The sequence below is a fragment of the Arachis hypogaea genome, chromosome 2 (assembly GCF_003086295.3).
Source record: "Arachis hypogaea cultivar Tifrunner chromosome 2, arahy.Tifrunner.gnm2.J5K5, whole genome shotgun sequence".
NCBI classification, from domain to species: Eukaryota; Viridiplantae; Streptophyta; class Magnoliopsida; order Fabales; family Fabaceae; genus Arachis; species Arachis hypogaea.
In genome coordinates, this window is record NC_092037.1 from 100,500,725 (window position 1) to 100,515,975 (window position 15,251).

The 15,251-nt window shown below is 40.4% G+C and overlaps 2 protein-coding genes across 11 annotated transcripts in view; both read right to left on the reverse strand.

Annotated features, from left to right (window-relative positions):
- The window catches only part of LOC112757247 (putative disease resistance RPP13-like protein 1), a 49,174-nt gene extending 45,151 nt beyond the window's left edge, over nt 1-4,023 (reverse strand). For 7 of the 10 annotated variants that reach the window (XR_011874741.1, XR_003179412.3, XR_003179410.3 and 4 more), the window contains exon 1: nt 81-3,942. Coding sequence is in view for 1 of the 10 variants with exons in the window: in XM_025805870.3 (XP_025661655.2) it covers nt 120-3,704 (3,585 nt within the window). In the remaining 9 variants the exon portion in view is untranslated. Of the gene's footprint in view, nt 1-80 lie in introns of all 10 variants that reach the window. The other 3 variants (XR_003179414.3, XR_003179404.3, XR_003179403.3) reach the window with 3 other exon arrangements.
- LOC112757314 (prolycopene isomerase, chloroplastic) overlaps nt 1-15,251 on the reverse strand; it is a 39,309-nt gene that overhangs the window by 12,629 nt on the left and 11,429 nt on the right. The window lies entirely within an intron of this gene.

Sequence of the window (15,251 nt, forward strand, 5' to 3'; positions counted from 1 at the left end):
GCAGAGTATAAATGTTAGTGCAGAAAACAAATGTATTTGGGGAAATACAGAATAATGTTGTGACAGAGAGAAACAGTTACCTGTTGAAGTTGTTGGATTACCAAATCCATCTATTATCCTTAAACAGAGATTTTGGGCCAAATCTGTGGGTCCTTCATCTCGCACCGTTTACCCAGCAAAGGGCTACCACTGATGATGAGTAGTTTTATAGAGGCAGGCAGCTTTTCACCCTCCATATTCTCCAACTTGGGACATCCATAAATAGATAATTCATGGAGGGAGGTGAGGTGGGCAAGTCCCTTGCATTCCAACGTCTCCAGACTCTCAATGCTTATCAGTGTGAGAGACTCAAGGGAGGCAGGCAACCAACCTTCCTTTGGGAGGCACTTCACACTCTCACATTCACCTTCAATCCTAAGATGAATAAGCCCTTGAAATTGTGAGTTCATGAATGCTGCAGTGCTCACTAGTTTCTCGCAGTAGCTGATGGAAAGATATCTGAGGCTACGGTGTGGAACCCCTGGAGCACACAAATCGATCTCTGGGCAACCCAGTAATGAGAGACGCTCTAGCTGAGGTGCTGCCATCCATATCGTCGACACGGATTTCAAACTCCCACAATGCTTGATCCATAAATAACGGAGACATGAAAGAGAGCGTGACACCACAATAGACTCCATGTTTCCACAGTACTTGATCTCAACACGCACGAGATTCGGAAAGGAATCCAACAAGGAGAAGGACGCAAGTGAATCACAGCTGCTACGTATGTATAGTTCCTGAAGTGAGTGGTGTTGGCCATCCATTTCGAATTCTAATTTTCTGCAATCCCGTATCTTCAACTTTTGTAGTGATGGGGGAATAGCACTCACAGGAAACCATATGTGGGAGGAACAATCTGAGATGCATAAAGAAGTGAGGCAAGTGAGTTGCGTGTTGGTAATGGCCTCCACCACGGACCCCACTAGATGCTTTCCTGAAATTGAAAGACTGTTAATCGCAGGAGCCCTTGGAACACAACAACTCACCTCATCGCACTTCTCAATCTGAAGTGATTGCAAAGATGGTAGATGATTGGGCAAATCTCCTCTCAACATCGGACACTCACTTATGTTGAGATGCCTAAGTCGAGGAAACCCATTGAACTCCAATGAACGCCACTCCTTCCAGCAACGCATTGATGAAAACGAAAGAATTTTAAGCTTTGGAAATGGAGTCTCCAAACAAGATTCATCGTTCTGGTAAAAGTAAAACTCAGCACCCACAATTTCCACACTTTCAAAACCTGAAATTGATAGGCCCTTCAAAGAGGGCAGTTGTCCAAATGAAGGAAGCATACAACAATTCCTGCAACCATCCAGCCTTACATATGTGATGTTGCGGTAGGAAGAACTTCCCAACCAATCTGAAAATGTTGTACCCCTGTAACCCCGGATTTCTAGTTCTTTCAAATTAGTGTGAGGTTGTAACTTGTCGAGTATATCTCTTTCTGTTTGGGAATCAACTATATTCTCATCTTCATCTGGCGACCAACTCAACTGCAAAGAACAAATGCCATCCTTATCAAACATTCTTGCCATCGAAGCTTCACTGCTGTTCACCACATTCTCCAAACCGGCAATGGAAATAGATTGCTGTAGATCTGCAAGTGCTCCCAATTCTGTCATCTTGTTCTCTTCACGCTTCCCAACAACATAGTTGCTTAAAAACTGCAAATTTTTCAACTGGCTCATGCCTTTCGGCATCACGTGCACACGAGTTTCTCTTATATCAAGATGGCGCAAATTTACAAGGTCTTTCATGCAAACAGGTAGCATTTTCAGATTTCTACACCAATTCAACTTCAAGGTCTGCAAGTTATACAGGTTACCCAATGACTCCGGCAATGTCACAATGTCGGTCCCAGAGAGATCCAAGTAACGCAAATGAATCAACTCACCTATTGAATCAGGCACTGACACAAGAGGAAAGTTTTTCAACGACAAAGCCCTCATGTACTTCAACTGTGACAACAAAATACAAGCTGCATTTTCCATATTGGATGGAATCCACTCGTTCAAGTTGATTTCAAGAAATGTCCTTGTATGTTTTACTCTATCACAAACTCCCAAAAGATTTGACATTGGATAATTGCCTTTGGCGTTATGTGACAAATGACGAGCTTTAATATCAACCTCAACTGCATTCCGAAGCTCTTCAGCTCTGAAATAGAATTCTCCAGCACATGTCATTGCTAAATCATGAACAAGATCATGCATCACAAATTTATTTTTCTTGGTACTATGAGGTTGCAAAAACGATCTCGCAATTAATTCATCAAAATATTCACCACCAACTTCTTCTATAGTCTTTTTTTCTACCGGTTGCAAAAAATTCTCTGCCATCCATAACAGCATCAATTCATCCTTGCTAAATTCATAGTCCTTGGGATACAAGGAACAATAAACAAAGCATTGCTTCAAATATGAAGGAAGAAAATAATAACTTATCATTAACGCTGGAACAACATTTATTCTGTCATGGGAGAGTTTCCAGATTTCACTCTTCAGTAAATGTTTCCAATATCCGATATCAGAATTTCCACGCAATATGCCTCCAAGGGCTTGAGCTGCCAAGGGCAATCCATCACACTTCTTTACGATATCTCTGCCGATTTTTTCCAGGGTTGGATTCTCCACAGAAACAGTTGACAGACGTGCATGCTTTGTAAACACCAACCAACAATCTTCATCGGACAATGATCTTAGTTCATGAGGTGAAACAGTCTGCACTAAAGAAGCTACATTTTTGTTTCTAGTGGTTATTAGAATTTTACTTCCCTTAACCCCCTTTTGAAAAGGTTTTAGAAGCTTATCCCAATCACTATAATTTTCATTCCATACGTCGTCCAAGACAATGAAGAACTTTTGCCTCGACAACTTTTCCTTTAAATCAAGCTGAAGTAAATTCAAATCTGTCAAGTTACAAGAACTTGAAGTTATTGCCTCGATTACAGTCTTGGTGACCTTGACAACATCAAACTCTGCTGACACACAAACCCAACCTCGAAAATCAAAATTCTCCTTCACTTTGTCATCGTGGTAAAGCAATTGAGCCAAAGTAGTCTTTCCTATTCCGCCCATGCCCACAATGGGAATGACAGATAAATCACCATCAGCAGCATCATCATCATCTAACAACAGTTTCAGTAGGGCCTCCTTGTCTTCTTTCCTGCCACATATCTCCGATGGTTCAACAAGACATGTGGATGGAATTCTCCATGAGATGTCCACCTTTGCGGTCTCCTTCAAACGAAGATAATTTTTGCGTGCTACAGCAGATTTTAGTCTTCGAACTATTTTTTCCAAGTCACCAGTATCTTCAATATATGAATCAACCAGACGAGACCAGGAGGAAGAGTTACCTGGTTCCCTTTGAGTGGCATCAATGGTGGCTTTGGTTGAGAGTTCGTCGAGCAAGTCATCAGCGAAATAGAGAGCATCTTGGAGATCAACAAGCCACTTCTTGACTCTCTTGTCAGTGAACTGCTTCAGCTCAGCATCATCAAGAACAGGTCCAACATCATACAGACTTTTCTCCAACCTAACAAGCAAGTTGTTCCTTTCGAGGAAAGAGTCGTCTTCTTCAAGTATTGAAGACATGTTGTCCAAAACAGTATTAACAAAGGGAGAGAGGTAAGCTCCACCATAAAGTTTTTCAGCCATGATTAAATCTCCAGTGAAGCAGATCAGATGGGATCAGAAGTCAGAAGAAAGAAAGAAAGGTGATGGGTGAGGAAAGGGTTCGCAATTTGCAATATAGTCTCTGGGTTTTCTCAACTCTCAAGCAGAAGCTAAGGGAAGCGCTTGGTTGGTGTGGTGAGTGAAATTGACTTGATGAGGTTTATGGTCTTCGGACAAAATCACATGGGGTACTAAATGATGTTTCCTTTTCAATAATTTACTGATTTCAGAGGACAATTATTATCCGTAGCTGAGAATTTTTTATTCTCACTAATCTTATTTCGACATATTATTTCTTTCCACGAATTTTGTTTATTTGATTGTTATAAAAAAAAAAGACAAAAACAAAAAACAAAAAACAAAAAAATAAATTGCAATTCATCAGCCATCAGATAAGAGTCTAGTCATTGGAGGGAGTTGCATGTCCCTTTTGGCAGTTGGACACTTTTGTAATTCAATTACACCTTAGCTTATAAGAGCATGTTTAACGCAACAATTAAATGATTAATTGTGATCTTTATCTCTTCCTTTGTCTAATTTGCTTTACAGCGGCACATGATCTTTTCACTTTCATTTTTCCTTTGGTAATCCATGAACAAGAAAGAAAACGAATATTTGGAGTAAATACCCATAGTAGTCCTTGAGATTCACGCAATTACTTATAGTAATCCCTAAGATTTTGAATTCCCTATTATAGTCCTCCAAATAGAGCTCCGAGCACTCAAACTAGTCCCTGGCCATATTTCAGGTGATGACTCATCACCGGAGTGCTGACTTGGCCTAGGATTGCCACGTGGGACATGTCCAAAACGACGTCGTTTTGGGTTTGGCGCCCTTGAAAGCCAAAAACGACGCCGTATAGTTGTTACTTCATATGAAAAACAGTTTTCTCCACCAACACAAACACTTCGTCTCTTCTTCTTCCACCCTCTGAGTTCTTCTTCATCTCCCCAACAATGGCGTAGCCGTAGGGTTGTATGTGCTGGGTTAACAAAAATTTGAGAGAAGAAGTCATCTGATCAGAAGTTGTTGTTGCTCTTCCCTTCCCTTCGTTCACCACAAAGACGAGGTTCTGACGTTGTGATCGGACTCAAGGTAACCTTTTTTTTTTAAGTTTGCATTTTGAATACAGTGTTGTTTGATGATAGCATTGGTCAGTGTTGTTGAGGTTCTGGAGTTTTGGTGTCATTGTAGTGTATAGGGTTTGAATGTTGGTTGGGGTTTGTGGGGTTGCTGTAATACCCGAATGAAACAGGGAAGAAACAGGGATTAGTATGGAGGTTTGGAAAAAAAGGTTTTCTTGTAGTGATTATTTTTCCATTTTAATGCATGAGTAGGCTTTCAAATTCTCCCTATATATTGTAAAAATTTTAAATTTCTTGCAGATGGAGGAGAAGTTGGACATCATGTTTCATCATGGGGGTGACTTCAAAAAAAATGCAGAAGGAATTATGATATATTCTCCGGATAATAAGGCCTGTTTAGGTGATCTAGACACTGATACTCTGGATGTGTTCTACATACGGAACTACCATAGGGAGCTTGGGTATAATGACATTAAACAGTGCTGGTGGCATGTTCCTGGAAAATGTTTGGAGAAGGGGTTGAGAAATGTAAACAGTGACAAAGAGATAAGAGAGATGGTGAATTGTGCTAGGACAAATGAGGGATTGATTGATATATATTTCGAGCATACAGTGTCAGTGCCGGAGGTGTTAGAGGGAGATAACACAGTTGTGTACTTGGATGATCATGGTGGAGAGGGATGTAATGCAGGTACAGATACTGATGTGAGTCCCCCAGTTACAGAGACTCATGCAATCATAGTTGCTCCTCCTATCCCTAAGGTTGTACCCAACACTTCTTGCAAATCCAGTCCCAAAAAAAAACAAAACATCTCCACGGCAATCACAACCATCACACTCCAAAACTGCCAATCTTTCCAAGAAAACCAAACCTGTGAAGAAGAACAACTCCCCAGAAGTCACCAAGCCCACCAAGCCCACCAAGCCCACCAAGCTCACGAAGCCCACCCAGCTCACGAAGCCCACCAAAATCAGCCAGCCCACGAAATCCAGTCAGAACACCAAATCAGATAGGAGCAAGAAGCAGAAACTGTCCAAGAGACCAAGTATTTCCAGGAGACCCTGCACACGGTCTGCTGTTAGAGGATTTACTAGCAAAGTGTTTAACAATGAAGTTCCCTTTGATGTATCTTCTGATTCCTCTGATAGTGAAGAGGATAGCATGTTCAAGCCAGGTCCGGATGAGGGTAGTTCCTCTGATTCTGAGGCTACAGGGAATGATCCTAAAACTGGGAGTAGGATTAGGAGAAACATGATACATGCTACGGTGGGTAAGAGAAATATTAGTCCACTAGGTAAAGGGAAGGAGAAGATATTACATGAAGACGATGGTTTGGTGGAGGAGGTGAGCGACGCTGAGGTTGACCTTGGGTTTGTGGGTTGTGTTCATGAAGGGGTAGAGGATGGCCTAGACCCAGGTGTTGACTCAGATGGCACCAATTCTTGGCACTCGGAGGAGATGAAGACGCCTCCAAACTCAGAAGATGAGCTGGAGGAAGGAAATGAATCTGAAGAGGCAAGTCCGCTGTTTAGGGAGGGTGCAAGGTTTGGAGAGCTGCACCTTGAGGTAGGCATGAAGTTCGAAACTAAATGGGAATTTAGAGAAGCTGTGAGAGAATATACAATCCAAGAGGGAAGGAGCATAAAGATAGTGAAAAATGATAACATTAGGTGCAGGGCGGTGTGTAAGGTGAAAGAGTGCCCATGGGTGGCTTATGCATCAAGAGACCATGAAGACACATGTTGGCAAATTAAGACATTCAATGATGACCACACTTGCCCAAGAGAGGACAAGAATAGGGCTGCCAACAGGAATTGGGTATGCAGCAAGCTTGTGAAGAAGGTGAGAAAGTATCCAAATTTTAGACACTGCGAGGCTACAACTTACTTCAAGACACGGTTTGACTTGACTCTGAATAAAAACTCAATATCCAGGGCATTAATGGATGCAAGAAGTGTAGTGTATGGGGATGAGAAAGAACAATATAGGATGGTTAGGGATTATGGTATGACGCTGTTGAAGACTAATCCCGGTTCCACTGTACAAATATGCACCACCCCCCAACCAGATGGTGAAGTTACCTTTGATAGAATGTATATATGCTTAAGTGGCTGCAAAAACGGGTTCAAGGCTGGTTGCCGTCCTTTGATAGGTTTGGATGGTGCTTTCCTAAAGACCCGGTTTGGTGGACAGATTTTGTTAGCCGTGGGGTTAGATGCTAATCATCATATCTATGTCATAGCCTGGGCTATTGTCAGAGTGGAGAATACAGAGACATGGAGATGGTTTCTCGAGCTACTTCATCAGGACTTGGGTCATTATAAAGAGCATGACTGGTGCTTCATATCGGATATGCAAAAGGTGTGACTTAATTTAAATGTCTCTATTTGATTTTTATGTGATCTTATATTAAGAATTGTTTCGTTATGCTTACTGTGAATGATTGTGCTTTCATTAGATTTGGCTGGTTAGCTTTTAGTGTAAGACCTTTGATCATTGGATTATTGGATTTTGGTGGTTAGTTATAAGGGAATTCAGATTTCTGCAGTTATGCTTACTTGAAGTATTGTAGCTTCCATTCGAGTATGATGGTTATTTATTTTGTTAAGAATTTTGCTGTTTTGCTTATCTGCATAGACTGTGAGATGATTGTATCTTCATGGTTACTTATTAGGTGTGCTGTTATGCTTGCTTGAAGAATTGTGCTTTCATTATGCTTGTAGTGCATCTTATAGAGAACTTGTAATTACTGGTTTTGTCATTAATCGAGCTGTTCTATTAAACGTTAGGGACCTTTATGGGTCACGACCCTCAATTGTAGGGACTATTATGGGGATGTTAATCAAATGTTAGGGACTATTATGTGTAACGATTATAATGTCAGGGATGATTATGTGTCTAACATTTACTGAATCTGGCAGGGACTGATATCAGCAGTGAAAGCGGTGATGCCTGACGTGCATCACCGTTTTTGCGTCTAGCATTTATGGATAGCATCTGTAACAACGCCTGCGAAGTGTTCAATGCTAAGATCAAGGATGCACGAGCCAAACCCATCATAACATTGCTGGAGGAGGTAAGGATGTTTGTTATGCGAACCATAGCGAAAAACAAGGTGAAGCTGCAGAATCACACTGGGAAGCTCACACCTGTTATAAAGAGCAGGCTGGAGAAGGTGAGGAAAGAATCCAAGCATTGGAAGCCTATTTGGACTGGGGATAACGGATACGAAAAATTTGAGGTGCACGGACATCCAACCAACCATGTTGTGGACATAGGAAAGAGACTGTGCACATGCCAATTTTGGATGCTAACGGGTAAGTTAATTGTGTTTATGCATTTTACTTTCTTCAGCCATAACTATTATCATGGTTCCTCTCACTGTTTGGCACCTGCAGGTATCCCGTGTGTGCACGCTTGTGCTGCCCTGTCTCGTGTGAACAAACAGCCAGAAGACTTCTGTCACAGATGGCTGACCATGGACTCATACAAGAAAACTTATAACCACCACATTAATCCAATTCCAGGTCAACCACTGTGGGAAAAAGCAGAGGACTGTAACAGGCCACATGCCCCTAAAATCAAGACAAAACCTGGAAAACTAAAGATGAAGCGGAGGATGGATGCGGACGAGACGAGTGCTTCTGGAACTAAGAAGCCTAAAGCTGACCCAAAACTCTCAGGCAACACTGCAGATGGTGTACACCTAAAGAGATAGCTGGGTGCCTTTACATGCAGTTACTGTGGTGATAAGGGGCATACAAAGAGAGGCTGCAAAAAGAAAAAAGATGCTGATGCTGCTACTGCTGCTGTTGCAGCAGCAGCCGCTACCGCTGCCGCCGAGGCAGCTGAGAAGAAGAAAAATGATGAAGTTCATACTGTGCCTGAGAAGCCGGTTCATCAGCCCCAAGACGTGTCTGTCCAAGCAGATTTGGGAAGCAATCCCCAGGAGATCGAATTAACTCAGCCTTCTGCGTCTGAGCAAGAGGATTCTGAAAAGGTAACTGATGAGTTTGGAAAACTCTAAAATAATACTTGTGATGACTAAACATTATTAAAATAAATAATTACAAAATTATTAATCTGATTTTCATTTAACATATTTTGATTAATAATTTTGTTGCAGGTTTCATGATGGGCCGAGGAATAAGTTTCTGATTTAAGCCCAACAATTAGCCTTGTTGCATGAGGCTGAAATTTTATATGAATGGGCCAGAATAAATATTAATGTTGCAAGCCCAAAACAAATGCTTTCTTATTTGCTTCCTATGCTTGATCCGCTACACAATTGTATCAGGAAAGCAAATGCTTATCAATTGGGCCAGCTTTAATCTCAACACTACAAAGCCCAAGTTTTACAAGTGATGAATGTTTCCACCCTTGGTCCGAAACAAAAAAAAATGAAAGCTTAGTGCTTCCAACGGAAACAAGCTTTAACCATGTGATGGATCTCAAAATCTATTACATTGTTAATTAATGCATGGGGAACATGAGAGAGAAAAATTTTCAGCTGAAGTGATTGATGGCTATTATGTCAAACACGCCACTCTATGTTAGGGGAGTAAAAGCAAGCTATTCAAATTAATTTGCTTAACCATTTTGCTTTGCTTTTATTCAGATTCTTTTCATTCTCTCTCATCTCTTTCTTCTTCTCTATTCGGTCCTTGTCCAGGAAACAATGGATGCCGTGTTCTTCAACGAAGAAAAGGAAAGAGTTGCATGCATCAAGACCATCAAGCTAATGATGGCAAGAAAACATACCAAAAGAAAGATGAGCTGTGGCTAAGATGCTTACCAAATGTGGTTAGATTTGGTGAAGCTATCTTGAGCCTTTCATGCTCAAAATGGAAGAAGAAGATTCGGCCAAGAGGGAGATTCTTGAAGCATGGCTTGTCTTCGAATCTGACCAACCACCACAGGGAGTAGCTAGAGTGGCGAAGTGATGGTTGGAGGCAGAGTTTGAAGCAGATGAAGTCATCATCATCATGAGGCATCAAGGGCCAGAAATCCATCTTGGAGAGGAAGCCAAGTATGGAGAGCCCGGATTGATGAAGGTTGATGATCAAGAAAGGACTAGAGGTAATTGCATGTTGGTTAATGCATGGTTATCTCTTCTCTCTCTGAGTGGCCGAACCGGTTCTGTGTTTGTTGAAGGAGGAAGAAAGTTGGTTCGGTTTTGGCTTCAAGTGTGGAGGCTTTCCTCTTTCTTTAAAAAGGGGGAACACCCACTGTTTGAAGCAAGGAGAAAATTTGAGAGTGCAAGGCACAGAGTTCTCAGAGCTACCTGAGCTAACAGATTTCTCTTCTCCTTCAATGTATTCTGTTTTGTAATTTTCTGTTTAATTTTGTCATGTCTTGAGTCTCATGGTAAAAGGCAAACAGTGAGGTTTGTAATGAAAAAGCCATAGAGCGGAAAAAGGCAGAGAGTGCAAAATTGAAAGAAAAAGCCATAGATGTCTTAGAGTTCCTTTGTTCATCTATGTTGTGTATCATGATTCTGTGGGAATCCCCTTGTAAGTTGGGTTAGCACTTTACAAGTTGTAATCTGATTGATTATAGTGAAATTCCATCATGTTTGTGATGGAGACTGGATGTAGGCTGCACTGCACTTAGCAGCCGAACCAGGATATATCTGGGTGCAATCTTCTTCTCTTTCTACTCCATTTCTGTTTTCAACAACACAGGAGCAAAAGCCAGAATTATCTCGTGCCAAGTGACGAGACAAAACAAAAAGTCTCGTGGCAAGGGACGAGACAAAACTGAGTTGCTCGTATTTAGTGACGAGCAAAAACAGAAAAATCTCTTCTGAAGTTCAGCAAGTGTTAGCATTGAAAAAAGGGGCTAAGATTCAACCCCCCCTTCTCTTAGCCACTGAAACCATCAATTGGTATCAGAGCTTGGTCTCAAAGAGATCAAGCTTTGCAGCTTGGAGTAAAGATCCTCATGGCAGAAAACAGTGGCACAAATGTGTTATCATACAATCTGGCTGAAGGTCAATCAAGCAACAGACCTCCCCTCTTCAATGGGAAAAATTATACCTATTGGAAGGAGAGGATGAAGATATTTGTACAAGCCGTGGATTACAGACTTTGGAAGATCATCTTGGAGGGTCCTAAATTTCCAACTACCACAAATGCTCAAGAAGTGGTTTCTCTTAAACCAGAAGCAAGCTGGACCGAGGAAGATAGGAAGACGGTGGAGTTAAATGCCAAGGCAACCAATCTGCTCAACTGTGCTATCAGCTTTGAGGAATACCGACGAGTATCACGATGCACAACGGCAAAGGAAATCTGGGACAAGTTGCAAATCACTCATGAAGGAACTACCATTATAAAGAAGACTCGGACAGACATGTTAAACAGGGAATATGAAATGTTTGCAATGAAGGAAGGAGAGTCCATTGATGAACTGTTCGAACGGTTCAATATCATCACTGTTGGCTTAGATGCTCTTGGAATCACACATTCAGAATCTGTGCTAGTGAGAAGAGTGTTGAGATGTCTCACAAAAGAGTGGGAAACAAAAGCATTAATTATTTCTGAGAGTAGTAACTTAGATTCTATGACACTTAATGATTTGAGAGGAAACTTGCTAGCTTTTGAAAACTCCTATTTGAAAAAAGATTCAAAAAAGAAAGGAATTGCATTTTCTTCTGTGACTAACCCTCTGGATGATGAATCCAGTGATAACTCTTCTGAAAATGAGTTTGTGTTGTTTGCAAAAAAATTCAGGAAAATGGCAAAGCTCAAAAGCAAAGGCAGCAGCTCTAGGAGGACAAAGAAAGATCTCAGCAAGGTAACCTGTTTCAATTGCAAGGAAATGGGTCATTTCAAATCTGATTGTCCCAAGTTGAAAAAGGAAGAGAAGCCGAAAAAGGTAAAGAAGAAGGGACTGATGGCCACATGGGAAGATTTGGAAAATGACTCAAATGATGATGATGAAGAGTCTGAGACCAAATCACAGCACTGTCTTATGGCAAATGAGATAGATCAGGTTTGCCTAGCATCCAAGAAAAAGGAAAATATGTGGTACATGGATAGCGGATGCTCTAGGCATATGACCGGGAAGACAACCTTCTTCATAAAGCTTGATGAATATGATGGAGGACTTGTTACCTTTGGTGATGATGCAAAAGGAAAAATAGTGGCTGTTGGGAAAGTTGGTAAAAACTTTTCTTCTTGTATAAATGATGTGCTTCTTGTAAATGGTTTGAAACATAACTTACTTAGTGTTAGTCAATTGTGTGATTTAGGTTTTGATGTTATCTTTAAGAAGTGTGTTTGCTTGGTTGTTTGTGAGAAAACTGGGGATGTTTTATTTGAAGCTAAAAGATGCAATAATGTGTATGGATTAACTCTTGAGGATTTAAAGGAACAAAATGTAACATGCTTCACCTCTCTTGAATCTGAAAAATGGCTTTGGCATAGAAAGTTGGGACATGCTAGCATGTACCAAATTTCTAAGCTAGTCAAAAAGAATTTGGTTAGAGGAATTCCAAACATCAAGTTTGATAAGGACCTTACTTGTGATGCTTGCCAATTGGGCAAACAAGTAAAATCCTCTTTTAAATTAAAAGATGGAATCTCAACCAAAAGGCCATTGGAAATGTTACATATTGATCTTTTTGGTCCTACTAGAACTCAAAGTTTGGGAGGTAAACATTATGGTCTTGTTGTGGTTGATGATTACTCTAGATTCGGTTGGGTACTTTTCCTTGCTCATAAGAATGATGCGTTTTATGCTTTTTCCACCCTTTGCAAGAAAATTCAAAATGAAAAGGATTTGAAAATTGCCCATTTGAGAAGTGATCATGGAAGAGAATTTGAAAATCAAGATTTTGAAAAATTCTGTGATGACTTAGGGATTTCTCATAATTTCTCATGCCCTAGAACACCCCAACAAAATGGGGTGGTTGAAAGAAGGAATCGAAGCCTTCAAGAAATGACTAGGGCCATGCTATGTGAGAATGAAATTCCTAAATTTTTGTGGGCTGAAGCTGTGAACACAGCATGTTATATTTTGAATAGAACAATCATTAGAAAAGGGTTAAAGAAAACTCCTTATGAGCTATGGAAAGGAACCCCACCAAATCTTAAGTATTTTCATGTTTTTGGATGTAAATGCTTTGTGCTTAATAATAAAGAAAATCGTGGAAAGTTTGATCCAAAATCCTATGAAGGAATGTTTGTTGGATATTCCACCACAAGCAAGGCTTATAGAGTTTATCTCAAAGAAAATAGGACAATAGAGGAATCCATACATGTTACTTTTTGTGATTCTAACTTAATTCCCAGTACTGTGATAGATAATGATTCAGATGGAGAAGGAGCTGGAACAAGCAAAGAAAACCCCAAATCTGTCCAGAATGAAGAATCTGCCAGTCCCATTTTGTCTCGTCAGATTGAAGGAGAAAGTTCCAATTTGTCTCCTGAGCAGAGACGAGAAACTGAAACAGTGAGACCATCAGAAGTTCATCAAAACTCTACACCTGTCCGAAAGCCCAGAGAATGGAAGTCCATGAGGGGTTATCCTCATGATTTCATCATTGGTGATCCTTCTCAAGGAGTAACAACAAGATCATCCACCAAAAGGCAAACCGAACCTAGCAATCTTGCTCTCTTGTCACAAATAGAGCCCAACAATGTCAAACAAGCTCTTGAGGATCCATCATGGGTCAAAGCAATGCAAGAGGAGCTTGCACAATTTGACAAGAATAAGGTTTGGACACTAGTACCTCATCCGGATGGTAAGAAGGTAACGGGTACTAAGTGGGTTTTTAAGAATAAACTTGGTGAGGATGGACAAGTTGTTCGTAACAAGGCTAGATTAGTGGCCCAAGGTTACGATCAAGAAGAGGGTATTGATTTTGATGAGTCTTTTGCTCCGGTAGCTAGAATGGAGGCAATTAGGTTGCTCCTTGCCTATGCTGCCCATAAGGGTTTCAAAATGTTTCAAATGGATGTTAAGTGTGCTTTCCTAAATGGTTTTATTGATAGGGAAGTGTATGTGGCTCAACCCCCCGGTTTTGAACATAAAGAATTTCCAAATCATGTTTTTAAATTAACTAAGGCTCTTTATGGTCTTAGACAAGCTCCAAGAGCTTGGTATGAGAGGCTTAGTGCCTTTTTGTTGGAAAATCATTTTCAAAGGGGAACCACCGACACTACCTTATTCATTAAGACATCTAATGATGATATCCTTCTTGTTCAAGTTTATGTTGATGACATTGTATTTGGTTCGGCCAATATCTCCTTGTGTGAAGAGTTTGGAAAACTCATGACTAGTGAGTTTGAGATGAGTTTAATGGGAGAGCTTACTTTCTTTCTTGGCCTCCAAATTAAGCAAACTCCTAGTGGTACTTTTATTCACCAAGGAAAATATGCAAAAGAACTTATTAAAAAATTTGGCCTAGAAAATTCCAAATCAATGGGCACTCCTATGCATCCCAATACTAAACTTGAAAAGGATGATGATGGCCAAGATGTGGATGAAACAAGGTATAGAGGAATGATAGGTTCACTCATGTACCTTACCTCCTCTAGACCGGATATAGTCCAAAGTGTGGGTGTATGCTCAAGGTTTCAATCACATCCAAAAGAATCCCACCTTACGGCTGTTAAACGCATCATTAGATACATTAAGGGAACTTGCAATTATGGATTATGGTATCCTAAATCTGATGATTTTTGTGCAGTAGGTTTTTGTGATGCAGATTATGCGGGAGATCGGGTGGATAGGAGGAGCACCTCAGGCATGTGTTGCTTCCTTGGAAGCTCACTCAACATGTGGTCAAGCAAGAAACAAGCCACAGTGGCTCTATCCACTGCCGAAGCCGAATATGTTTCCGCATCTGCTTGTTGTTCACAATTAATTTGGTTAAAAACACAATTGGAAGATTACAAATTAAAAATCAATAGTATACCCATATTTTGTGATAATATGAGTGCTATAAACATTTCAAAAAATCCTGTTCTGCACTCAAGAACTAAGCACATTGAGATAAAATATCATTTCATTAGGGAACATGTGCAAAAGGGTACTATTGATATTCAATTTGTAAAATCTAAAGACCAAATTGCTGATATTTTTACAAAACCTCTCTGTGAAGACAGATTCTGTACCTTAAGAAAAAGTTTGGGAATGCTTGATTTAAATTTTATTGAAAATTTGTGAATATGTGACTCTGTTCAGTTTTGCTCGTAGGTTTGGACGAGATAAAAATAAATGGCACAATGGAAGAGCTGTGGTCAAGGGGGAGGCAACGCAGAATTCAAATTTTATGGGCCCCACCAAATTTCCATGACCCCACAATAACAGTTTGTCAATTACCTCTCCATACAAATAAGAATCTTCCTCTTTGTGTCACCATATCTTCTTGAAGTAGTTAGTGTCAAATCAAATCCTACTCTCCATCTAATCCCTTGATTTAAGGCAACCACTTTT